The sequence below is a fragment of the Nelumbo lutea genome, chromosome 4 (genome assembly GCF_056320005.1).
Source record: "Nelumbo lutea isolate HS-2025 chromosome 4, American lotus-T2T, whole genome shotgun sequence".
Classification (NCBI taxonomy): Eukaryota; Viridiplantae; Streptophyta; class Magnoliopsida; order Proteales; family Nelumbonaceae; genus Nelumbo; species Nelumbo lutea.
In genome coordinates this window covers 10371025-10397837 of record NC_142687.1, presented here as the reverse complement: position 1 = coordinate 10397837, position 26813 = coordinate 10371025, and the positions used below count along the sequence as shown (strand labels likewise).

Genomic DNA, 26813 nt, shown 5'->3' with positions numbered 1-26813 from the left:
GTTGGGTTTGCATTTCTATGGTTAACAATTTTTAGAGTTGTCTGATTCTTTTAAGGGCATCCCTTACTCTGAGATAAACCAAGTCGGAAACCTTTCCTGCACCATAGCTTTACCCCTTTCACCCTTTGAATCCCCCTTGAAAAGCTTTGAGGCGTTACTGATGAAAGTGAAAAGTTGATTAAATATTTTATCATTCTTTGGCACCTGCTTCACTGAAGAATTTTCACATGATTCAGATGCAGCGACCTCCCCGAATCGAAAAGTATAGGGGAGGTTTCAACTTTCAACAATTTACCCAAAAAAATAAATTTATATAGTGCAATAAAAAAGTAAAAAATTCAGAAATTTTATATATAAAAAAAAAATAGAGTGCATATGATAGTTACTATTCAATTTAGGGGAGACAGTGCTATTAGTATAAAGTAGGATACTGAACAGTAACTATTATAAAAGATAGGGGAGGTTTCAAGAATTTACTCAAAATAATAATAATAATAATAAACAGAAAGGGGATCCCATGGTGCTGCACTCTTTACTACAACGTCAAAAGAACGATGATGACAGGAGAAAAGGGAGGGAAACCCTGGTTTAAAAGTTAAACATTACATAGAGGAAAATGAAGAATTAATTACCCACATTTTACAATGACCAGACCTGAGATTTACTTTACCTAACCCAATCCAAACTTCTTATTACCTAACTGATCTGTGTGGTGACAAAATTCCCCGCAACCAAAAACTCTATACAATCTGAAAGCATGGAAATTCATACATAGGGAACATTTCTTTATAAACTTAACATGTATATATAGGAGATATTCTTAATATGTGGCTGAATGCTAATTGCTGTGTGAAATGAATTTTTTCTCCTAAGAGATCTGAACTCAAGAAAGAGAGGGAAATGTGCAATAAGCCATCCAATTGCCATTCTTATTTCTTGCAATTCTAAAATGAATATAAATGAAACCATATTCATAATTTCATATCATCATCCACTCGGTGCCAAAATGCATTTGTCTCCTTAAGCCCCAAATAAATCTAACAATCAGAAGTCAGAACGCAAGAGAAGAGACTCAACCGATCGATGTCTCTACTCTCTACAATACTTGTAGTTGAGAAAAAATTTTTGGGTTGGATTTCATTACCAACCATAGAATGGATATTGGATACTAGTGATTCAAATTAAGGGGGAATCGTAATCAATTGGTTGGAACTTGATGTGGGCTGAGTGCAACTTCCAGAGTTTGTCCACACTCTAATTCCATTATGTTATGCATCCCCGTCAGATGGTCCCATGTACTGCCCTACAAGGTTCTGTGGTCAGACAAACACCCAGTGCCCCACTTGCCACATGATTAGTCATTCTTCTCAGGTTCAATCAAGATACCTTATCATCTCAAATACAATACAAAACTGTTCTTACAATGTGAAAAGAAAAAAAAAAAGAAATTGGCGGATGACTATGGATAGAGAGAGATTAGGAGATGAGCAAATCCAGATCTGATTCCAACGATTCCGGATCTCTTACTCACAAGAATCTTATCCACATTTATCCACTGAACACAACAGTTATATTGGGATTTGGGAACATCTTACCATGAGGGACAAGAGAGATGTTGCTGGGATTAGATCCGAATTCTACATGGACAAGGCCAACCCACACTGAGCCATGATAACCCAAGCCCAGTGACCCAACCCCGTCCCCCTTCCAAAGAGAGAGAATAAAGAAATTTCCTGTTAAATACTGTTCCAAAATTTTCATTCATTTATGTTGAAGCAAATTGAAGCTTCAAGAAATTTTATGATTGTGTCCTTCAAATCAGACCTGACAGTTTATCTGTTGATGGCAATGCAATCCAAATCCATGGGAAAGGAACAAATATAATATGTATAAATGTGAAAGACAGAAAGAGAGATCATCAGATTTATCACGAAAACCATTGACCCTTAAACCGCTCCAGTTTCTCAGTAAAACAAAACATTCTAATTTTTCTGGCTAAATCCACTGGATGGTGATAATGGAATGGAAGTGTAGTCTTTAAAGGGACGCAACGAGTGATGGAAATGAGGTTCATCAATCATCCTCATTCATCAACGTATGGGCCCCCAATCCCTTACATCTGGACAACAGAACCCGTCAGAGGTCAGACTATTGTTCGTCCATTCCAAAGTCCAAACTCCAATGGACGATCAACTTTTAAAAGGTTGCTAGCTTCGTAGGCCCATCGTCCTCACTTTTTCAGAGTAATTAATGAATTAATTAATCTCTTTGGTGTAACTGTATCATCCATCCTTTTTAGAAACAAATCTTTGTTTGTGGGGGATGCAGCTGAGCAACAGAATAGCTTGGTGGGGGCAGTAATTTTATCCATGTTTCAAAGTTCAAACAAAACCATATATACTATTCATGTAATTCTTTACATTTTAAGCAAAAAACTTTAGCTTTGGGTGGTGGTCAGTGGGCAGTGTGCACCCTCCAAGGAAATGGGTTTTCAGTTTTGCCCATTTGTAGTCCAACTGTCAACGTAGGACGGACGTTGGATTGGGCCGCAAGACAGAATACTGCTCTCGTTCATGCATCTTCTAGGTCAGATATTTTGGGCAGCCCAGTACGCTATATTTTGCTTCGGTGTTAGACAGACATGGACACGTTTTCTCAGTAGTGTAGTAGGTGGTGCCAGGTGGGGTCATCTGGGCATCTAAACAAATGACGTGGCTCAGATAAAGACACTCGGATCTCCATGATAGAAGGGTCAAGGTGGTCCCCTTGTAGACTAGAGCTGCTACAGTTCCACATTCATTGCACTTGAATGAAGGGGACCCAGAAAAGGCAGATAGGAAGGTGATGGTCAAGTGGCTGTAGAGCTTGCCACGATGGAAGAGTCATCTCCAATCTCAGAGGTGAGAGGCTGAGAGATCCTCTCTTCACTTGCATTCACAACTCAGAAGGTCAGAGTCTTATCTCTCGAAGATGAGGTGAATCCACCCTTGGGATTTCCTGGGCTCTTTTGGCCCTTCGCTTAGATATCTGTGGATAAATAGCCATTCTTCCCTCAACGCTCTTTGTTATAAAAACCCCATCAACTATCTCTTCTTTCCCTCTCCTCGTGCACTTTTATTTATTTATTTTTCAAGCATTTGTTTGCTTTCTCTCTTTCTCCTCTTTCCTCTTCCTTTCTTGGTTTCTTTAGTACTCTAGCCAGCTCGCTAGCTCCAACTGTTTTGTCCACTTCTAGTTAGTAATTGGAAAGAGAGCAACAAACAATGTATCATGAACATCAACTCCCATGTTTGCATTGCCACCCACATAGATACATCAGAATGGTAAGTGACAGCAGCAGAACTATCTCCTTTTATAACATGAATAAGAAAGAGACTATATATAGCTAGAAGAAATCTTAATCTCTCCTTTGTTTCAACTTTTTTTTATTGTTCTTGACTTCATTCATTGTTTCTTCTTTCTCTTCCACTAAAAAAAGAAACGGGTTTGAGATCGTTGAATAATATTTCTCGGCTGCTTTTTGCATGGAAAAATAGGTTCAGCATCTCATAGAAAGATGCTTGCTCTTACGCATGTCCAGAGACGATTGCGTCGAGGCGCTTGCAGAGCATGCCAGAATCCGGCCACTCGTCACGCTTACAGGTTCAGCATCTCTCTCTCTCTCTCTCTCTCTCTCTCTCTCTCTCTCTCTCTCTCTCTCTCTCTCTCTCTCTCTCTCTCATGTGCATGGTTGTCTTAATCTGTTGTGTAGTGTGGAAAGAGCTAATCAAAGAGAATAGGGACTTCTTTGAAGCATATTATCATGCTATTTCTCCAAGGCCTCTCAACTGTAAGCCCACAAGCTTGTAATGTTATTCCTTAATTTCTTCATCTCCAAAATATAAACATGGAAGAAAGAAAGTAGATTTGTATTTTGACTTTACTTTGTGACTTTATTTTCAGGGAGACCGATTCAGAGGGTATCAAGATTTGGAAGAAGGAAACAATGGAAATGAATGAAATAAGAAGAAGCCCAACCCACTGATTACCATCAAAAAGTTAGTTTACTGTTTTATTTCATATGTCCTAGTTTAGGTGAATGACAAATTAAGTACACTACTGATACTAAAAGTAAAGAAGAAAGCCCATGAATACTGGGTCTCTGTGTGAACTTTTAAGGTTTTACATCTATTGGAGTTTGGAATAAGTGAATCAAGTGATACTTCATTCTCTTTCCCCTAGATTTAGAACACAATGATCAGCCCAGATGAAAGAGGAAGAGAAAATAAAAGGCAAGTTTTACAAATGTGATCAATGATGCTCGCTCTCACAGAATAATTCATCAATCCCACTGTGTGCATATATATATATATATATATATATATATATATATATATATATATATATATATATATATATATATATATATATATATATATATATATATATATATATATTGCATGTCTCAGACTGAGTACTGTTGTTTGCACACATACATTTTTCATTCAAACTAGTAAATTGAAGTTATGAAACGGGGAGATCAATTGAATCTTTCTGAAATTTGCAATCTATCTCGATCCTAATTAATTATCAAATTATTGTTCAACTTAACAAGATTTATCAACCAGTGGACCAAATTGCACTACTATAAACCATGTCTGAGAGCACAGAAGCTCTAAGTGGTTCCCAAGTTTTGATGTGACATGTGAAGCATAGATTTCCACAATTCTCTATCGATCGTGATCATGAGCTAAAACCACAACCGTGTCATAACATAATTTAACTAATTCAGCAAATTAAGAGGTCGAAAAATGGTTAATCAGATCCATAGGTATCAAAGGGGAACCCATCTTTGAACCCGAAGAAGGAACAAGCCCTTTCTACTAATTGGTTGAGCCGACTTAGACCCAAATACTAGTATCTTTCATCTACATATAAATTGCCCCTTGATGACACGCAGATTCGCCTGCTTCCTTCTAGAGGACAGCTCAAATGAAGTGCGCTACGGTTACCGGTGGATTTGAGTCGAGTTAAGCCAAATATTTGGTTATTCGAGCTTGTCTTGCTGAAATTGTGTTAGGTTCAAGGTCAAGATTGACCTCGATTTGAGTTAAATACTTGAGCTTGAGCTTGGCTCGGTTCAAAACTCGCAAGTTTGAGTTCGACTATAAGCCTTGTTTTTTTCTAATAAATAAAAAGTATACATATAAAAATATATTTTATTTTACATACAAAAAAAATTAAGAATTATAAAAATTATTTACTATTATGCATAAAATTTAAAAAATGTTATATATAAAATTATATTATATATAATAAAACTTATTTATTATATATGTATTTATATATTTATATGTATATGGTATGTATGTATATAATAAAAAATTATTTACTAATTATACTAGGCTCAATTAGGCTCGCGAGCCTCACGAGCCAAGTTTCATTGGGCTCGAGCTTGGTTTGATTAGAAAATGAGCCTATATATCAAGCTCAAGCTCGGCTCGAAGCTTGGTTTAAATCAAGGCAAGCCAAGCTCAAATAGCTCGCGAGAAGTTCGACTCGTGGCCATCCCTAGTTGAGGTCAACGTACCAATCTGCAAAAGGAAAAGAGGATCAAAGTGTTTGGGTGTTTAGACCCAAGGTGAACACTCTGATGCTTAAGTCAGTCGAGCTAGGTGAGATAGAGAACAAGAGAATGAGAACAAGTTTGTACTTAATTGTGTGTTCCTTTGTGAAGGAGAATCGAGTCTTTTATACAGGTGTCGGGGTCCGAGTCTTGTGTTCAAGATATCTATGAACATTAGAAAAAAACCGGCAGTTCACTTCTTACCTGAATGTTTAGAGGCCACCCACCAAAATCACAAAGTAGGGAGTGATGGGTCTCCTGAATAATTGCAATTAAACCAAAAAAAGGGACTCCAGGCCTTGTCACGAAAGATGTAAGTAAGCTGAGAGAGAGAGAGAGAGGGGGGGGGGGGAAGGGGTTAGGCACCCCTCTATCTGACCGGTGCAAATATTAATTCCTTTCCCTGAAATCACATATGAGAAGAAGGAAATAGAAGAAGAAATTTGTCTTCCACTTGCAATGGGAAGGAACTTCTGTAACTGGGCATCTCTTCCTCCCCATTTAATCTCCTTTTAGGTACAGGGGCCTAAGCAAAAGGGTGAGACCACATTCCCACCCCTTTTCTATCAGGACCCCACAATCTTACTTGGTCAATCAACTAGAAGAAGGAGAGAGAGCCCTTGAATTTCTTCCTTCGATTGCGAGAAGAAGAAAGCACTCTTGTCTTGAGAAAAACTCAAAAAAAGAAAAATAAACAAATAAAAATAGATGGATGAAATTGCAAAGATGTGAGGTGTGAATCTCACCTCTTGTAGCCTTTGAAGGAAGAAATTGATGTTGCTGTTTAAACTTGGAGACTAACAAATTTGAGTTGGATGGCAATGGTGTTGGAGCTGAATGATAACGATGGCCTAGGATGAAAGGATAAGAAGCCTTCTCCCTTTCTTCTCTCTGCTCTCTTTCTCTTTATTTGCTCTCCCCGTAACTTCCAAACTCCTCCAACCTCTATTTTCTCCTCTATTCGCAAAACCCCTCTCAAAAGGCCCCTTTCTGAACTCTCAGACCCTCTTCCCAAAAGAAAAACAACGAGAGAGAGAGAGAGAGCCCTCTTCCCAAAAGTGTCGGGGGCATTTTCCCGACGTTCACAATATCCGAAGACACCGGGCTTTATCAACAGTTATCTTCGGGGCACGTTCCTCCCATGTTAGTGGCTGACGTCATCCGATCTCCTTGAGTTATATGGAGGACAAGGTTGTTGGGAAATGGAGTCACTGTAACTTTGGAGGAGAAGCTCTAAGGCACGTCTGAAGACACTATCTTTAGAACGTTATTTTCCTCCATTGAGTTTGTTGTTGGGTTACAGGCAAATCCATTCCCAGGATACAACAGAGCGTTGGGCAAGAATTTGCAACCATCAAAGTTGAAGAATCTTTGAAGAAACCTTCTGTAAGACTGTAGTAGACCGAACTGAGAGAGAGAGAGAGAGAAAGAGAGAGAAAGTGGATTTCGAAAATGTGTGTTTTTGAAGTTTGATTCATGCTCCTTAAATAGTTTATGAAGATGTATGAAGAAAAGTTAGGTGCTAGTTCAGAGAAGGCACCTTGAACAGTCACAATTTCAAACATTGTGATTGTTCAAAAGGTACTTAACAGTTATTGACTGTTAACTTTGAATTGTGCCTCTTGATTACACCCAATCGAATGGTGACCGTTGCTCTCATCAACGGTGATCAACGATCAGCATTGCACCAAAACCAAAGTTGTCTTTCACGAGCCACGTGAAGTGCGAGCAAAGTGCACCTCATTGTGTCGCACACGCGCACGCACGCATGTGTTCCGTTATTTGACACATTTCAGAAGTTCATTAAGAGTTTAACTCAACCTCTCATCATAACAAACAACACTATTTATGTTGTGATGGGAAATTTCTCAATGTCAGTGCTAACAATCACATTGTTGTAACTTGTTGTTACCCATTAAACCCAATACTGATGGTTTTTTAGTTCAGGTCGGGTTACCATTATAGGTGACTAAGTAAAGGGTTTTAATCCCATCTCTTTGGTTTTCATTCCAACCAATTCTCTGGCCAAGCCCTTGGTAAGAGGATCAACCCAAGTTTTTACTTGACCTCACATAGGTTATAGTGATGAATCCATCTTGAATAAATTGCCTAACAAATTCATGTCTGAGACTTATATGTCTGGACTTACCATTGTAGGTACCACTATAGGCTCTTGACAGAGTTGCCCCACTATCACAGTAAATGGAAATTTGAGGCATAGGATTAAGCCAAAGTTTTATATCCAATAAAAAATTCCTAACCCATTCACCCTCTTTTCCAACAGCCGCCAAGGCTATGAATTTGGATTCCATGGTCAAGTGAGATATACAAGTTTGTCTCTTGGATGCCCAAGAGATCGCACCCCCACCAAGGACGAAAATCTATCCAGATGTGGACTTATTATCTCCATTACCGGTAATCCAGCTTGCATCAGTGTACCCTTCTAGTACAACTGGATAATCACAGTAAAACAAGCCAAGTTCTAAGGTTCTCTTGAAATACCCAATAACTCTCACAATTGCCTTTCAGTGCTCTGCATTGGTATTACTTGTAAACCGACTGACTTTACTTACTGCAAATGCAATATCAGGTCTAGTACAAAGAATAGCATACATCAAGCTTCCTACTGCACTAGCATACTCAAGTTGTACAATTGCTCTACCATTATTTTCTACTAGCTTTATACTAGAATCATATGACGTGCTATATTCTTTAAACCCTAAATACTTAAATTTCTCAAGTACTTTCTCAATATAATGTGATTGGCTTAATGCATAACCCTTACTATGCTTTTTAACTTTTATTCCCAAGATGATATCTACTTCTCCTAAATTTTTCATCTTGAAAACAGAGGATAAGTAGTTTTAAGTTTCATTTATGCCAACCATATTTGTACCCACAATAAGCATATCATCAACATAAAGACATACAATTACTCCATAATTTTCAATGAATTTTAAGTAGATGCATCTATCAGCACTATTATGTTTAAAACTAAAAGTTATAATGCAATAATCAAATTTCTCATGCCACTGTTTAGGTGATTGTTTTAATACATATAGTGACTTAACCAGTTTACAGACTTTCTTCTTATTTCCAAAAAGAACAAATCCTTCTAGTTGTTTCATATAAATCTCTTCATTTAAATCACCATTTAAGAAAGCAGTTTTAACATCCATTTGATGAATAGATAAGTGATAAATGGATGCTAATGCTATGAGTGTTCTAATAGAAGTTGTTCTAGCCACTGGTGCATAGGTGTCAAAGTAATCAATCCCTTCCTTTTGACTAAATCCTTTGGCTATCAATCTAGCCTTAAAAGTTTGTATAGTTTCATCAATGTTGTATTTTCTTCTAAACATCCATTTATGTTTTATTGGTTTTGATCCTGGAGTCAGGTCTACTAGTACCCATGTTTTTTATTTGACATTATTGAATCAATTTCATCATTTATAGCTTTCTTCCAAAAAGCAGCATCTCTAGATGTCATGGCCTCACTGTAGGTTTTTTTATCATTTTCAATGTTTAAGACAACGGGTATCTTATTTAAAATCTTGTCTCTATCATCTCCAACCAAAAATACAATTGATTGAGTAGAGATAAAATCTGAACCTAAGTGTTTCTTTGTTCTTTGTCTTTGACTTCTTTTAGGTCCTATTGTAGGTGTTACAGATGTGTCATTTCTTCTTTTAGTCTCATTATTATCAACAAGTATTGAGATCTAAATTTCTCTTTCATGTTCTCTATCATTTTCTGTATATTCAAAACATTGTTTATTTTCAAAGAATTCAACATCTCTAGTTTCAATTATTATGTTGGACTTTAAGTCTAGAAGCCTATAGGCATTGCTATGTTCTGCATATCCAACAAACATACTTCTATTATCTCTAAGTCCTAACTTGGTTCTTTTAGAATCTGAAACTCTATAGTATGCTAAGCCCCCCACACTTTTAGATATGTTAAAGTAGGCTTTCTTCCTGTCCATAATTCATATGGGAATTTGTTATTAATTTTAGAAACAATTCTACTAGGTAAATGGCAGACTGTTAGGAGTGCTTCCCCCCATAGGTTTAAAGGTACATTAACAACATGCAGTTTATCATTTCTGTAAGTGTTTTATTTTTCCTTTTGGCCAGGCCATTCTAATGAAGGGTATAGGGAGCAGAACACTTATGTATTATTCCAAATTCTTCACAGAAAGAATTAAACTCATTTTTAAAGTATTCATCACCCCTATTACTTCTAAGGATTTTAATTTTCTTTTCTAATTGATTTTCAACTTCAGTCTTGTACAGTTTAAACATGTCAAAGGCTTTATCCTTAGTTCTCATAAGATAGACATAGGTGTACCTACAAATGTCATCTATAAATGTTATGAAGTATTTCTTACCTCATCTAGTTAATACACCATTGAGTTCACAGATGTCAAAATGAATTAGTTCTACAAGTTGAGAATTTCTCTCAACACTAAGAAAAGGTTTCTTAGCCATTTTAGAATTTACACATATATCACATTTTTCAATTGATTTATTACTATAAACAATTATACCAAGTTTGCTCATGTTCTTTATGGACTTAAAATTCAAGTGTACTGATCTATCGTGCCATAAAGAGAAAAAATCAACAATATAAACATAAATTTTTCCTTCATTAATACTTAATTTGAACATACCATTACAACCATATCCCTTTCCAACAAACATCCCATTATTGGATAGGATTAGTTTGTCAGATTCAAAAACAACTTTGAATCCCCTTTTACAAACAAGATTTATTAAAACCAAGTTCTTTCTAATGTTAGGAACATGGAGAACATTCAGGAGAATCAGTGTCTTTCTGGATGTAAAGTTCAACTCCACGTTGCCTCTTCCAGCAACTTTGGCACATGTTTAGTTTCCCATCTATACCTCCTGGCCATTAGTCACTTCTTCATATGTCTTGAACAATGACTTGTCATTGCAAACATGGACTGTGGCGCCTGAATCAAACCACCATCCAGAAGACGATTCTGCCATGTTAACTTCAATAACCATGACTACTAAATTGTCTTCTACCATATTTGCAGACTTGGTTCCGCCTTTCCGATGTCGGCAGACTCGGGCATAATGCCCATTCCTTTCACAAACATAGCAGGATCCTTTCTTATTGTTGCTCTTCTTGAAATTGTCATCCTTTTTCTTTACTTGTAATGCAGGGTTAGTCTTCTTCAATCTGTTTTCCACAAAATTGACCTTAGAGTTCAGCATACCGACCAGGGTCTTATCCCTATTGTCTCTAATTTGAGACTCTTCTTCAATATGAAGGTGTTGCTGAACTTGATCCAAGGTAAGTTCTTCAGCCTTGTGCAGAATCTTCTTCCTGTAATCCTTCCAAGAGGGTGGAAGTTTGACAATGATTGCTCCAACTTGGAAAGATTCAGGAAGGATGATGTCAAGGGATCAAATTTTGTTGACTATCACCTGTAATTCCCGAACTTGCTCCAATAAGGGTTTATGATCGTTCATGGTAAAGTCAAACTATTCTACAATAAGATACTTATTCGTACCTGCTTCTTGCACCTTGTATTTGAATTCCAGGGCCTTCCATATTTCTTTTGGAGATGTAAGTTCCTTGTAGAAGTTGTAGAGTTGATCTGATAAGGCATTCAATATGTGTCATCGGCACAAAAGTGAGTCCTTTTCTCGTTTTGCTCTTTCCTTCTTTAGTTTTTATGAGTCTTTGTCATTGGGTTTAGGAAGTGATTATAGATTCGGGTCCAACAGATAGTATAGTTTTAGTGTGGTAAAAAAGAATATCATCTTGTCTTTCCATCGGATGAAGTTTGCTCTATCAAACTGGTCTAGTCAAACAAGATCTTGGTTCATCATCTTGATCAAAGTCATGCTTGCTTTCGCCTCTATTGCAGAATAACGCTCTAAAATTGTTAGGAAATGGGGTCACTGTAACTTTGGAGGAGAAGCTCTAAGGTGCATTTGTAAGACACTGTCTTTAGAACGTTATTTGCCCCCACTCAGTTTCACTGAGTTTGTTGTTGGGTTACAAGCAAATCCGTTCCTACAATACAACAGAGTCTTGGGCGATAATCTGTAACCAGCAAAGTTGAAGAATCTCCGAAGAAACCTTCTGTGAGACTGTAGCAGACCGGACTGAGAGAGAGAGAGAGAAAGTAGATTTTGAAAATGTGTGTTTTTTAAGTCTGATTCATGCTCCCTAAATAGTTTATGAAGAGGTATGAAGAAAAGGTAGGTACTGGTTCAAAGAAGGCACCTTGAACAATCACAATTTCAAACATTGTGACTGTTTAAAAGGTAGTTAACAGTTAATTACTGTTAACTTTGAATTGTGCCTCTTGATCACACCCGATCGAATGGCGACCGTTGATCTCATCAACGATGATCAACGATCAGCATCCCACCAAAACCAAACCCATCCTTCGCGAGCCACGCAAAGTGTATGCAAAGTGTGAGCAAAGTGCGCCTCATTGCGCTGCATTTTTAAGGAGTATAAATCATCTCTTATTAAAATACTAAAAACAAAGTTTATAATTTTCCAATGTGGGACAAGTTTAAAATTGGGTTTTGTAAGAGAAAAGCTAATTTTTCAATCAAGTGTGCAGATGAAATTTCTCATGTAATTGACCAATCAAACAAATTGGATTTAATCTCTTATGAAATTAAAATCAAACAGGGGTTATCCGTGCCAGATGAGTGTCGTGCTACCACCTTACTTGGAACCAATAGGCACGTTGTTCTAGATAAGGTTAACCTGCCACGCAAATCATTACCCTAGAGGTCGGTTGGCTGCTTGGGTCTCTAATTGCCTAGGTCAGAGGAGAAGTGCAGGTCGGCTTTTCGGCCTTCTTTATTGAGGTAGTGTGCACTGCCTTATTGTCACATCGGTCTCCTCAATTCGGGATACACGTGGTACTTTGTGCTAACGTGCTTTTGGGCAATTTGGATGTGTCATGTGTCACTCCATGATAGGTTGGTCAAATTACCCCTCTAGATTTCAAAGGATTAATTTTATATTTTAACATTTTAATAAAGAAGTGATAATTAAAACAATTGAAATTATATTAATCATCGTATTACAAATTTTGGAAATGACACTTACATTAAAGTCATCAACCAATCTAAAGACATATTTTCTCCACGTACACCATTAAAAACCTACTTTCCTCTAACATTAACACTTCTATTACATATTTCCTATCAAAGGCAACCTCACTACCTCAGGTAGATCCAACCACACACCCCTAATTAGTTGCATGATGCATCCGGTATTCCCACTTATCTCAATGTCATTACTAAAATTATCATTTTTTAAACTATTATTACATGTATACATTTACTAGTAACATATATACTAGTTTTTCCCTGTTCTTGTTTGTGTTCCGATCCATGACACAAGAAATTAAAAGGCCCAATTTCAGCATTTGAACCAATTAATTAAAAATACAACAGAATTACCCAAGTCTTTTTTTTCCCATTTGGGTTTTGCTTTTGTAAACAATATATTTCGCCAATCAGTAGAACATATAAATGTCAAAAAAAAAATCCCTAGTTTTTTTTCTATGTTGGTTTGTCTGGGTTGGGTAGGTAATTGTTAACCCACCGACCACCGTAGATCATTAAATCCACAAAATTCAAAACCTTTTCAGCTGGGTCGTGTAAGATTTAATAGGACCCCGTTTGGTTTACAGTCGGAAATGGAAATGGAATCGAAATGGTCTATTCTCACAATCTTTCTGGTTCAGACAATAATTGAAATCAGCTGAATTGGGATTTCATTGGCAAGGGAGGGGGAATGACAGCCATTCCCCAGATTCAATAGCCCAACCAAACAGTTGGAAGTTGGAACCAGAACGGCCTATTCCTATTCCGATTCCAGACCCCAAAGCAAACGGGCCCTATAAAAATCCTATGACCTTATTGTTTGACGGTGAGAGATTTTCAGCATTAATCCAAAAGGTGAGAGGGTTTTATGTATTTATAACCAAATACAAAGTATTTGCCACGTCATTTTAATTACCCCTCGTCAAAAGTCAAAACAAAGGCAACTTGACATTTGGACTAAACATCCTACAAGCTACAACGAATCATGCAACTGCATTTGGCCTCGAAGAGATTCACCCTCTCTTCTATCTCCGATATTCTCCGTCATGCACGTTGGAGCTCCGGCGACTTTTCCTTCACTTCCACCCACCACCCCATTAATTTACCTTCCTCTTTCAAAAGAGTTGCAGACATTGCAGACCTTCCAATTGGGTACTTGTTGTTTGTTGCAATTGGCAGACTGGTCATGAATCATGATGATGGACAAGGATCGATCGGAGTTCTGTCCATGTCCTGAAACAAACCACCCACAATCAAGGTGCACTGGTGGTTACAGCAGGATCACCATTAAAATCCTGATCAACAACACATGGTGGTGTCTTGTTCAGAAATAACCGGAAGCAACAAGCAGAGAGACATGCCATCAAAATCTTCATGAATAAACTAATCTCAACTCTGTTCTTGGGACATATTCACTCATCACTGCCAACAGTTTAAACAATCATCTCTGTTTGATTCTTGGGTTGGGAATTTGGGATGAGATCTATCCATGGTTAAAGAAAAATGCCAAGTCAATGATTCAAAAACAGTGTTCGATCGCAGGGTGACCATGACCCAATGTTAAATCTGCTGTTATATATACTTGCAAACCACTGAATTCTTCGTGGTAGCACAATTTGTGGCTTTCAGTTTTTATTTACCGAGAGATAAACCATCCGAATGAACAGTGATATCAGCGGAAAGAAAGAAAAAAAATAAGAATTCCTAGAAGGCTAGAAGGAATAAGTTTCCTTCCTTGATAATCTCGTACTCACTTTTTAATGTAACATCTTGTAATCATCTCCTGTTGAAGGCGCAGCCAATTAGTACCCAACCAACTGTTGTTCTCTCTCTCTCTCTCTCTACTAATCGATCATTTAACTATGGTGATTTATATGTGAACTGATTGATTGGTCCCATATCGATTGCACAAAGTTGATTAATACATATTTGCACAAGGTATAAAGCGATCGAGAGTGCAACATTCTTAACTTAGTTTGTATTAATTTCTGCAACTAAGAACGTATATCATGACATATTATTTCTAAAAGAGATGTTCAAAGGAATCTACGAGAACCAAGATTCTTAGCTTTCAACTGGGAAAATTAAATGAGAATACATCATCATGGTTTTCCACCATTATAGTGTTATCACCTCATCAGAAGCATCTAGGTTCCTTGTCACTTTCTCCTCTACCTGGCTACAGCTCTCTCCACCTCCTTTATTGTACTGAATCCGAGGGAAATGGGCCCACTGCAAATGGTCCAACCGGTCAAAATGCAAGGAAAAGTCAGTTCAAACTCCCCCCTTCAAATATAAAATTTTTCCATGTTCTTCTCATCGTGACAGGATGCTTACATTTTTAGCAGCAGTGCTGAAGGCCTCCTTATGGGTCATATTGGGCTCTCTAGCCTTCAGCCTCTGTATCTCTTCCCTGTCGCAATATCCAAGAAACCTAAACTTCAAAAATGGAAATCCAAAGAAAAAAAACAGTAGTTTGCTCATAATACATAGCCTAAGTAGCTGTTTTGTTACTTCGTAATTAAGTAGTGTGAACTGTGAAGTGAGTGCAAGAATGGGAAATGGATTGAGAAGTATTATCTTACTTGATGAAGCGGTTATAAGCTGAAGGGGCTCTTTGCCTCTTTTCTGGTGCTGTTGAGAACAAACCCAATTAAGAAACGTTATCAGATTCTACAAAGCTCATCAATTAAGCAGTTGTGAGCTAGAAGTGAAACTGATGTGGTGCTTACGTTTGTTAACAATGGGGTTCACGGGGATTCTTTCTTCATCGTCATTGTCGGAGGAGACCATTAATGGCGGGCTGTGACGCTCGTCGGAGGCTTTTAAAGGTTCCACTGTTTGATCATCGACATCGTTTCTTTGCTGCAGGAAGGAAAAAGAAACACTTAATTTTCTGCTGATGATGGGATTAAAAGAAATATAGATGAACTTAATCACCTCACTCATGATCAGTAGCAGAGATATAAACTTAACTATCTGAATGGTCATCATAAGAAAACCTTATGACAGTGAGACTTTTACTTAAATTTCAGAAGACGACGTGAGGAAGAAAGGAATAACCAAACTGGAAGAGAGCTAGGACAAGAAGATGATTGAAAAAGTCCAAGTTAGTCCCTCTAGTGGTACAATGAGTAATAGTTGGTAGTTGTGGCTGTAGTGATGGGATAGTACAACTACAACACTGTCCATAAATTAATTAATCAGCCTCCCATTTCCCACTCATCATGAACTACTGTTTAGCATTATTAGCTAGTAATAATCAAAATTCAATTTCTTCTTTCTGGCGAATTAATTACCTCGTCATCGTTGAGAGAAGCAAGAACCTGAAGAGGGAAGAATGAAGCTTTCACCATGTTCACAGAAAGGAGGCCTGTACAATGGCCGCATCTAACAGTGACCACCTTCAGCAAGCTGCTACATGGGACACTAACCTGCACTTACCAGAGAATAATGAAGAAGTAATCTTCAACCGAAGCTCTAGTGTCGACTGCAACACAGTGACTTACCAGAAGAATGGTGTCGCAGAATCCGCACTGCACGTAGCAAATCTGCTCTTGGAGATGATTGCATGCAGCAGACATCTTCTTTGAGGATCGGACAAGAATGGGAAGCAAAGATCGGGAGGGGGGGCGGCCGAGAGTGCGAAGAGAAAAAGAATCAAAGAACCCAGAGGGGGCCAGGGTTTCTTGCTGCTGGGTTTGTGTGTTGCTTGACTCTGGAACAAAGGAAGAAAGACCATTATTTATAATAAGAATTAGATGAATTAAAGCAGGTAGGTATCCATGTGCTTATCCTTATTGGCTTTGTTTGGTTAAAAAAGATGAATTTGATTGATGAACTGCAGAGGCATGATGGTGGAGTCGTTCAGAATGTTTTAAATTACCAAAACAGCCTTCTTGGAACCATTGATGTAGTTCTAATGTGAAAAAACCTGTGAATAGTTTGGGTGAGTCTGCGCTCTGTAGTGTGCAGTTAGATCGCCCAATTATATTAATAACAAGCTCATGGAGTCATGGGTTTTCTTCTACACATTAATTAATTCTAGTAAAGAGTACTAGCTGCAGCTCCTCTCCCAAAGTCCCAATTAAACCAACATAACAGAAGAAGACTTAAGAAAACCACACTCAAAACATTCAGAAACACATGGGGGGGAGCTTTACCTGTCTGAGGTTGCAGAAGTGCAGGGTTTTATGGGGAAGACAAGGACCAGAGCTTGGTGTTTCTCATTTGTAACATCCGTTGCTTTCTCCTTATTAACTCTCCTATCTCTTTGTGCCCTCTGCCATCACCAAAGGGAACATCATCTCCCTTAGCCTTCTTGCATGCTCATATGGGTTCCGTTTTCTTTTATTTTTTATATTTTCTTTCATTTGTCCATTCTCAGACAAGATAATGAATAGACTGACTCTCTCTCTCTCTCTCTTAGAAGAAAGAAGAGTGAGTGTGAGTGAAAGTGAAGTTGCAGTAATTTTTCCCAAATAGAGGGCAGTGGAAGTTTCTAGAAGGGCATCTGGAGAGGAAAAGTGGGCATCTTAGGATTTGTCTTTCCTGAATGAGAGTTAATTAAATTGACCCGACTCCTCTCTCTCCACCCCCACTTTGTGGGCTTTACTCCCCTCTGTTTCACATTTTTGCCATTCCCAAGGCCCAATCCATCCATCTCCACTTGCATTTAAGCTGTTACTTAAACCAATCACCTACTTCCTTACCAGATATATACACCCACTGTTGCTGCTAATTTCTGTTCACAACTCACCCCATGTGATCTCACGTGGGTATTCAACCCAGTAGTCCACGTAGGCATGATGAGTGCTGCATGGTCGCTTGGGCCACCCCCAAATCCCATCACATCCCTTATTGGCCCCCCTGTCGATGCACGTGGAAGTCTAACACTCCCTCACCATTCATAGACGACACGTACCCAAATCAGACCATTTTCTTTTCTTTTTTATATACATATCATGAGTCCGAATTAAATTTTTTTGTTCTCATGGGCAAAAGATCCAGAGTCGCATATTATGGTTATCAGATCAGCCATCATCAATCGTTTCAAAATCTTTCAGACCCATGATGAAATTGAAAGCTCAATTCCAGATAAATTGGACAATGTTGAGGATGACGTGCACATGGCCTTTGATTGGAATTTATTTAAAAGTGAAAGGTGAGGTCTTATGACAGACCGCCTGAATCAAACTTAACCAACCACTTAACTACTTAAGTAGGATGTTAACCCAGAAGGGTTATCTCTATTTCTATTTCTTTCTGATTTTGTCAAACAGAAAGAAGAATTAGCTTTGTGACTATTTGTAAGGAGACGTTTTCTTCAGTACTAGTAGAATTCCATGATTGCATTGGTAGAGATAATATTATGTGAGAAGATTGGTGGACGTTCCAACTCCCTGTCGGCAGATGACGATACAGGCCAATTTGTGGCCCCACCAATGGGTCACAAATGTCATACACGAAAATGATACTATCTGGGCTTGATTGATGGGTCGAACCCAGATCCATTACTGGCAAAACGAGCAAACTCGGAGGCAGCAACCAGTGAATTGGTGTCAATTAGAATGTTGAACCAATTCCACAACCACAAGCCGGTTTATCCATATCTGGTGGAAGTACAGCTTGACATATTTTCGGGGACAACCGCTTTTGTTGAATTGGAATTTCGTGCGGATTCTGGATTACATTTTGAAGCTTAGAAATTATAAGAAAATCTCTTATAGACACAGCTTTAATTGGTCTATGTATGTGCATAAATCATGTAACCATGCCATGTGGACCAAAGTCATTCTTGATTGGATGAATAGACAACATATGAACTTCATTTGTAATATCTGTATCATTTTTTTAGGGTAAAACCTAAAGTGAATTTGGGGGGAGGGGAGGGAGTAAATATAGATGGCCATTAGGGGAGCCAACCATTAGGGTAGCAAAAGTAGGGATTTTTGGGCCATAGGGGAGGGGGGAGTCCCGATCTCCTGCACAAATTCTGCTCATGTCTATCCATATAACATCATAGTCACACATGGAGAGCATTCATCCTTATACAGGGGAAGATGTTCCTAATTCACAGGGGTAGTGTGTTGTGGGTGGATGTGAGCAGGAGATCGAGAACCCATGGGGGGAGCAGGTCATGGCTCCCCTGGTGGGACGTGTCCTCCAAATTCTATCCCCACCACATAAATACATTCTTCCTCCTACTCAAGCATATCCCCTTTTTTCATATAGCTGTTTTATGGTATAGAGGCCCAACTTGCCTGCGGGCTTTCAGCATTCACACAATTTCAAAAAGCCAGTGGAATCAGTACAATGATCCTTTTATGAAGTGTTAAGGTTGAAAACCAGCAGATTAGGGTATAGGAAGGAAGAGAGGGTGAGGAAAAGAGGAAGAGTGAAAATAGAAAGGAATGAAATAGCGTGCAATTTTTGGGTTCATGAATTATGGGCTAAATAAATTAAAACATAAACAATAAAAGTAAATAAATATTGGTATTAGAGATTTAAAGTAACCGTACCACCGTGGGCTGTGTTAAGGCATACATGGGAGTGGGAACGCCGCCACTTATGAAAAGAATAGATGGCATTCATTCATTGGGTCTACAGAAAATTTGGCTTCATTACCCAATATCCCTCCCAACCGTTTGAGTAGAGATGTCAATTGGACTGGATTTGGTCCAACCTGATTTAGTCCAATGTGAATTCACTTATAAATGGATTAGACCTAATCCAGTCCAAATCTAATCCAATCTATTAAAATGTAAATGGATTGGATTGGATCCAATCCAAACCAAATGAAATATTAAAAATTACATAAAAAAACAGAACATATAAAAAATTACAAAAAATATATTAAAATGAATAAAATCTGAAAATTACAAAAAAACACCCTTTTGGCATTGAAAAAACACTTTTGTAAAAGTACTTTCGTATGAGTGTTTTTATAAAAATACTTTTATAAAAGTACTTTTATAATAGTACTTTCATAAAAGTGCTTTTGTAAAATAGATCATAAAAGTGTTTTTTGTAAAAGTATTTTTATAAAAGTACTTTTGTAAAAGTATTTCCATAAAAATGTTTTTATAAAAATACTTCCATAAAAGTGCTTTCATATAAAAGTGCTTTTGTAAATGCATCTTTGTAAAAGTGCTTTTATAAAACTGTTTCTGTAAAAGTGTTTTCATAAAAATACTTTTATAAAGGTATTTTTGCAAAAGTACGTTTGTAGAAGTGCTTTAGTAAAGGTGTTTTTATAAAAGTACGTTTATAAAAGCGATTTTATGTCAATTTCAGTTTTGATCGATTTCAAATTGGGCAAGGGTTTGGCATCATGATCGGATTATTGAAAATTTGGTTTATGTCTAATTCAAACCAATAAGAATATGGATCAATTTATTTTGTATTAACCCAACCCAATAATTATAATGGACCATCCAAATCCGATTTGATAAGGTTTGAATCAGATTATATCCAATCCAAAACCGATTAATTGACACCCCTACATCTGAGGTCTTGGGTGACCATCCTACGTGTTTTTTTGGGGGGCACTAAGTGGATGCTCTTATCTTAGAACCTGTGATTCACACTTTTCAACCCAAACTTCTACTATTACAGTTACAGAGAGCAATGACCCCTAATTTTTAAGTCACAAATTCGAATGGTTATTTGGGGCATTGGAGGAAGAAAGCCCAAGCTTTATTGAAATAAAAACAACGCTTCTCTTATTAGACAGTTTTGTATGCCCTTAGCTTCAATCAGAATGATGTACTTTATAAGTTTATTGTAAATGAATAAAAGTGCATATTTGATTCATGTTCCCTTGGTATGTTTCTGTGCAATACCCTTAAACTGGACACTTAATGAGACTCGTGTTAGTTTAGAATGTTCACAGTCGGTGGATCGGTCTGGGGAGACCTATCCTAACAAGGTTGACACTGTGGTGCCACTAAGTCGGTTGGGGTGGCCTGTCTCAACTGCCAGGGTCAGACCCTAGGTACATATAGTGTAGGATAAATTGAATCTATGAACTTGACCAAATTTTCAGTATTGCCCTGAACCTTGGAGATTGATGGGCAAAATTGAAAAGTTACACCCGACCCCTAGACTCGATTATGATACTGCACTGGGTGTCAAATTGGGTTGTCTTTGATGTATCAATCAATGAGATCCTTAGCGGGGGTCAAAACCTGGGTATATTGGGACAGTCTGAGAATTCATCTGAGTGGGTGATCATAGTGACAGGATCAGCCCCTTTGTCGGACAAAGGTAATGATCGGGGATGCACTCTAACTTATGGAAACCAAGACTGCCGGTAGCCGATTTCAATCGTTGAGATTTGTTTTGCAAATCCTTGCAGCCGAGGGAGAGGCCCTCTCTTGTCGGGCAATGTATGATCATTATGGGCTGAGAGGTTAAGTATAAGACCATTGAAGATAATACCTGATGGGCTAATATTGCATCTGCCCACAGTCCCTGGGTGTTACAAGGTGGTTTGGCCCAGGGACCACTTAGGGTAAGTGTTGGGCCCATAGAGCCCATGAGATGGGTTTCAGGGGGTGCACTGTCCATAACAGTGTATTCGGCCAGGCCTTGTAACAAAGGCTGGGCTAAACCCATGTGGCTGATGTGTAGATCAATGTTTGAGTCCCACGCCATACAAGGAAGCCCAACTAGGCAGCAGTTTGGAAGGCTAAGTGAATACATAACCTGAAATGGGCCTTAAGCCCATTTCAAACTGGGCTGATTTGATTAGTCACTTAAAGGGGCGAATTCTGAGATGGATCAGCTGATAAGATTGGGCCCAGACTCTATCCACTTAGAGAGTCCAAGATCTAAATAAGATTTTGATCTAGAAGCCTCCTAATTAGATTAGGAGATGGCTGATCTAATCTGCAGATAAGATAAGGGTTATCCCTTATCACTTAAAGGGACTTCTTATCCAAATATGATTTGGATTAGCAACTCCTAATGGGATTAGGAGCTGATCCATTTAAGATTATAAAAGGAGGAGGGGCAACAACATTTAGACATGCAATACACAACCCCTGTCTTCATAGCTGAAATCACAAGAAAAGAGAATTCAGCTCCCTGCGAATACTCTCTTGCTGCCTCCTTCCTGTAACCGCCACCTCCAGCAGTTCGATCTCCTCCTCTCTACAGAAGTAATCAAGATTCGATCTTGATGCCAATCTTTTGGAGAAAAGACTGGTTGAAATTGTATTCACAAGCCATCCAGTTGATTCTTGCGAAGGGTCAAGTTCTTTTGGAAGAACACTGCTGATTCTGCTCCATCCTGCACTGCGTCATTTTGAGTGGGAGCAGATTTTGGATCCTTCCTTGGGCGTGAACACCTCCATTGGGAGATACTGTTTCTCCGTATCAGGTATAATTCCTCCCTACTCCTTTTGGTTTAGATCTGGTTCAGTTTATGATTCAAGAATGATCATTGAAAATATGATTTTCTAAATAAGGAATTTGATTCGTAGTTGAAGGAAGAAAAATTTTTGAAATTCGCCCCCTTATTCCACAATCTTTAAGTGTCCATGTGATGGATATCCCATCCCTTCATCTCTAGCTATGATCCATAGAGTGGTGAGTCGTAATCTTCCAAGTGATAAGCATGTATTAAATTAAAACAGAAAAAGGTGGACCTCTTTATTGAAATAAAAATAATGCTTCTCTAGCTATGATCCATTGAGTGGTGGGTCCTAATCTTCCAACCTTTATTGAAATAAAAACCATGCATCATAGGTCCCCAAGCCCAAGACATCCCACATTTTACCGGTAATGATGATGATAATTTGAAAACGAAAGAGGTAGACCTCATGTAAGAGCTGGGACATAAAAAAGACTCGAGAGCAAGTGTAAAAATTGTCGGGTTGGGTTCAGACATAGACAGCAGCCCCACCTTCTTCAATCATTCTCAAAGAATAGGGCTCAGAACTTCAGAAGGTTCACCAAGAGTCGTTCTTATAATTGTTGAAATTGATTTTGAAAGCAAAATGTGAGAAGCATTTTATTCTAAACTTAAAAAAAAGAAAAAAAAAAGACAATTTTAAGAGACGTATTGGGACACGTTTTGGATACACATGGATATAGACGAAAAATTAAGATTCACATAAATATAATAAGAAATTCAAATAAATCATAAAAAATATATTATTAACAATACTTATAAATTTTATATGATTGTAAATAAGTCATTTAAATGTAAAAAGCCATAATTTAATGTTTATATAAAATGTGACATATTGAGATATAATTAGTAACCGTTGAAAAATGATAAAATAACTAAAATGTAAAACAAAAACAAAAAAAAATTAAAATGTGAATATATATACATCAATTTTCAAATAACCAATATAGTTATCTTAATATTTATTAGTATATAAATTTTAATAATTAATTTCAGTATTTATTAATAAGCACCACTAAGAAAAGAGAAAATTGACTTAAAACTAAAAATGCAAATAATTACAACAAATAAATCGGAATGGCTTAGTGACGAAATTATGGGCATTAAAATCTAATATTTGTAGTTTTTATACTAACAAAATGAAATTAATGAGAAAGAAAATCATTAATTAATAGAATTAATGAGAATTGTAATTGGGCATTAAAATTCAAATTTAAATTTACCTTAAATATAAGAGTAATTAACTAATTAATGAATAAACAGAACACATGATTGTTACACGGAATGAAAGGTAAATACATTGCGTAGCCCAACCCTGTTTGCTACATATTTAGTATGACGAATGAAATGAAAGTAAGGCAGTTACCTAATTGCCAATACTAAAAATTAGGATTCAGCAATTAATTAGGTCACAAGTTGCTGAAATATACTGAATTGCAAATTTTTAAATTTAAAATCGTTTCAGCATTTTGTTTTCAACTTGTATGTCAGCAGTTAACTAACACCACCTCACTGTGCCTACAACTATGTCGTCCAGACTCCGGCCTGCCTGAAAATAACGCACCCCACCCCCTTTGTCATTCATATGTTTCTATATTGTGCTTTTTTTTTTTTGAGTACCATATTTGACATAATGTTTGAAACATTACCTCCATAAGGAAAATTTTCGGTTTCATCCAATATATTTCATTCATTTGTAGTTTTGTACAATAATAAAAATATCATCCAATTATCCTCATCACTAAAATATGATGTAGTTTTGTACAATAACAAAAATATCCATCCAATTATCCTCATCACCAAAATATGATTTCACACGGGCTGCACCAAACACGCACCTTCTTCGCCACGATTAGCCTGATTTTATTAAATTGTACTCATCCAAGCTATTTTATAGATTGAAAACAAATCATAACTTTTCCATTGATGGTCAGTTAATATGCGCAAGGATTAAGAGGGTTTTGCATACATACCCAGATTCGGACAGATACACCGATACATCTTTTAGGCCCTGTTTTGTTTTTAGGGAATTAATTATCCAGTAAATGCACTTAACTGGTGCAACTGTTTCATAAGAAATGCTTATCCAGATAAATGCAATCTTTTATTTCTCGGGTAAATAAGACAATAACCGTATTAACCATAAAAAGATATCATTAAAAAGAACAATTTTATCTGGTGTGTTGGCAACTTCCACCAGGTTGGGGCGTCAATGGACAGGTTTTAGGTTGGACTCCATCCAAATCAAAATCCATTTGGATGGGCCAATAAGACATTGAATTTGGAGAGACTGGATGGGTCAATATGACATTGGATTGGACCTAATTCATCCATAATGAACTTATATTGGATTGAACCAATATCTGGTCCATTGATAGAAGACAAAAACATAGGTGTCAATGGACCAGGTTTGAGTTGAAACCAATCTAAATTAACAGGAATTTGAACAGATTGGACAGTCTCTGGACCAGTTCAAAATGGTCCAAAATAGATTAGACCAGGTTCATTTGTAATGGACTCACATTGGACTGGACCGGATTGGACCAATCCAATTGACACCCCTACCCCCAGGTGGGAAAGTTACTTACCCATGAACCACAATAATCTGAAAATAAAACATGGGCATCTTGGTTAACTTTCCCCTCTCAAAATCCAAAAATGATCAGGCTCTCAAAAGTTTTAAAACTTTTGGATGATATAAATCTCATCCTTATAATCCTTATAAAATAAAATAAAAAATAAAAAATAAAATTTGATTATCACTACTAATATCAATATACACAGATACCCATCTTCAGGTATCAGGATGTTTTAATGCTTGGAACCTTGGATACAAGTATAAAAAGTATAAATCTAATGGGAATCAAATACCCCCCACCCCCAATATCAATTTATTTCAACCAAGAGGCCTATCTCTATTTGGAAAATGACTCACAATTAGAACTTAGAAGTGCCATCATCTCCCAGTAACAGATTCATGTATTGCAAGCGAAACCACTAAGCTTCAGACTTCTAATTTGCCGTTAGAAATAAATCTGTCAGGTATCAAATTTGTGTTTAACACCAACATTGGCATTGTAGACAATCCATGGCAACATCAAAAACATAACCTTCTGCAAATTGGGAGGCAAACTTAATTCTTGGCAATAGCTCTATAGCTATCACACGGTTTATCACGATTTACTCTAGACACCATTGTGACTTTCTGTGCATGGAAAAATTTTAACCACAACAGCATTTGGTCGCCATACCATTAGCTCCTTCAATTATGGATGAAACATGGACCACCATGTCAAGTTTCTCATCAATCTCAACACTGTCGCAGGAACGAACTCATTCTGTGAAACCGAATGTTTCTCCACATGAAGATCAACTTCAATACCCACTTCAGAGTACAAGAAAAAGTCCATTGGGTCCAAACATATTGTACTGGCATTTTGGGATGGTAGATACAACTTCCTACACACAGTCCTGTATCCTGGCAAGGGTCCAACTTCCCAAACAGGTTACAACCCTTGAATTATTTCATTGACACTAGACAATTTTACATACACAGTACCACCTGATCAAAGCATTTTCCATGCCTGGTTTTGGCACCATTCATGAGCAAAGATGGTAATTATATTTCAATTTTCAAATAATGTGTGGTTCAGTAGCAGTTCCAGACATCCACCTGCCTCACCCTCGTAATTTTGCATACACAATCAGAAAGTACTTGTGTAAGCAGAACTAGTTAGTTCCCATCCCAACAAGAAAGACAATATCAAAACAAGGCAAAATAAAGCATGAACCACACAGAGACACCCGTCCTAGACACTTGCAGGTCGATGATAAGAAACTTTGTGAAGCAATCCATGGTTGTCAAAACTAAGAATCTGAGAAGCCAATTTAATACTATTTAAGAATCTGAGAGTTCACACGTTGAATATTTTAATTCTAAACAAGCAAAACAACTACCAACTTATCGTGGTACTATCACAGTATTAGGAGTGAAAACATGTGCTAGAAGACATTCATGAATATTAACATCTCGCTCCATAAAGAAAAACAGTTGCTTCTTTATCAGGCGGTGATCAAGTAGTATGTATCACACTTAGAGAAGCATCCGTGCCAGTAATAGAAATCTAAACTTCAGCAGAAGCAACAACACAAAATTAAGAAAAACAAGCAAGAGACAATTATACATGATTGATTTCACTTGTTAACTCCAAAGAGGCAAAGACTAAGAATTTCAACGATAAAACTTCTTCGATTGTGATGATGACTATTTTTTCATTGGTAACGTGAACTCTTGTTGTCAAGTCAGAGATTACAGCCCGTGTTTTTTACTAGCAGAACCCTCTGATGAATGACCAAGACATATTAAGACGGACTTGTTAGCATATGATTCACTCTTTGGTTTTCAGAGGCAAACTTAATTCTTGGAATCTTAAAATGGTTTCATATTGCAACGGTTTTAATTGAAATTAATGTCCAAAAAATCCACATCTCAAGCACTTGGAATTTTGGGCAAACTCTTGCTAGATCAATGTTATCATTAAGAATTTATATTTATCAATATCCACACAACCTATTCCAGTATTCAAAAAAAATAGAAGAATGATAACCGTGCAAATATTTTATCAGCAAAAAACAGGAAAATAACGATTTCTCCCAACTTATCAGGATCAAAATA

The 26813-nt window shown here is 37.3% G+C and overlaps 2 protein-coding genes across 3 annotated transcripts; one reads left to right on the top strand and one right to left on the bottom strand.

Annotated features, from left to right (window-relative positions):
* The first annotated feature begins 2910 nt into the window (after positions 1 to 2910).
* LOC148853861 (uncharacterized) lies at positions 2911 to 4201 on the top strand. The gene is made up of 4 exons (XM_088941179.1): positions 2911 to 3323; positions 3537 to 3642; positions 3752 to 3829; positions 3943 to 4201. Exons 1-4 carry the CDS (start codon positions 3264 to 3266, stop codon positions 3993 to 3995), a joined length of 297 nt encoding a protein of 98 aa, XP_088797305.1. The 5' UTR covers positions 2911 to 3263; the 3' UTR covers positions 3996 to 4201.
* Positions 4202 to 14683: 10482 nt separating this feature from the next.
* On the bottom strand, positions 14684 to 17172 carry LOC148853860 (axial regulator YABBY 4-like). Of its 2 annotated transcripts, none has more exons than XM_088982495.1 (7): positions 16884 to 17172; positions 16230 to 16438; positions 16020 to 16154; positions 15453 to 15585; positions 15306 to 15354; positions 15058 to 15133; positions 14684 to 14952 (listed from the first exon to the last, which is right to left on the bottom strand). In XM_088982495.1, the coding sequence occupies exons 2-7, from the start codon at positions 16302 to 16304 to the stop codon at positions 14839 to 14841; spliced, it is 582 nt and encodes a 193-aa protein (XP_088838621.1). In that variant the 5' UTR covers positions 16305 to 16438; positions 16884 to 17172; the 3' UTR covers positions 14684 to 14838. The 2 variants fall into 2 exon arrangements, with proteins under 2 accessions (XP_088838621.1, XP_088838620.1); XM_088982494.1 differs by having other exon boundaries at positions 15058 to 15154; positions 16884 to 17167.
* Positions 17173 to 26813: the final 9641 nt, after the last annotated feature.

Excerpts from the sequence above, each read along its gene's own strand:
- LOC148853861 (XM_088941179.1), top strand. The coding sequence starts at position 3,264 with ATGTATCATGAACATCAACTCCCATGTTTGCATTGCCACCCACATAGA. Across the intron at positions 3,643-3,751 it reads GCCACTCGTCACGCTTACAG|TGTGGAAAGAGCTAATCAAA; the intron begins GTTCAGCATCTC and ends TCTGTTGTGTAG. Across the intron at positions 3,830-3,942 it reads TTCTCCAAGGCCTCTCAACT|GGAGACCGATTCAGAGGGTA; the intron begins GTAAGCCCACAA and ends CTTTATTTTCAG.
- LOC148853860 (XM_088982494.1), bottom strand. The coding sequence starts at position 16,304 with ATGTCTGCTGCATGCAATCATCTCCAAGAGCAGATTTGCTACGTGCAG. Across the intron at positions 16,155-16,229 it reads TCTGCGACACCATTCTTCTG|GTTAGTGTCCCATGTAGCAG; the intron begins GTAAGTCACTGT and ends TGGTAAGTGCAG. Across the intron at positions 14,953-15,057 it reads TCAGCACTGCTGCTAAAAAT|TGGGCCCATTTCCCTCGGAT; the intron begins GTAAGCATCCTG and ends GACCATTTGCAG.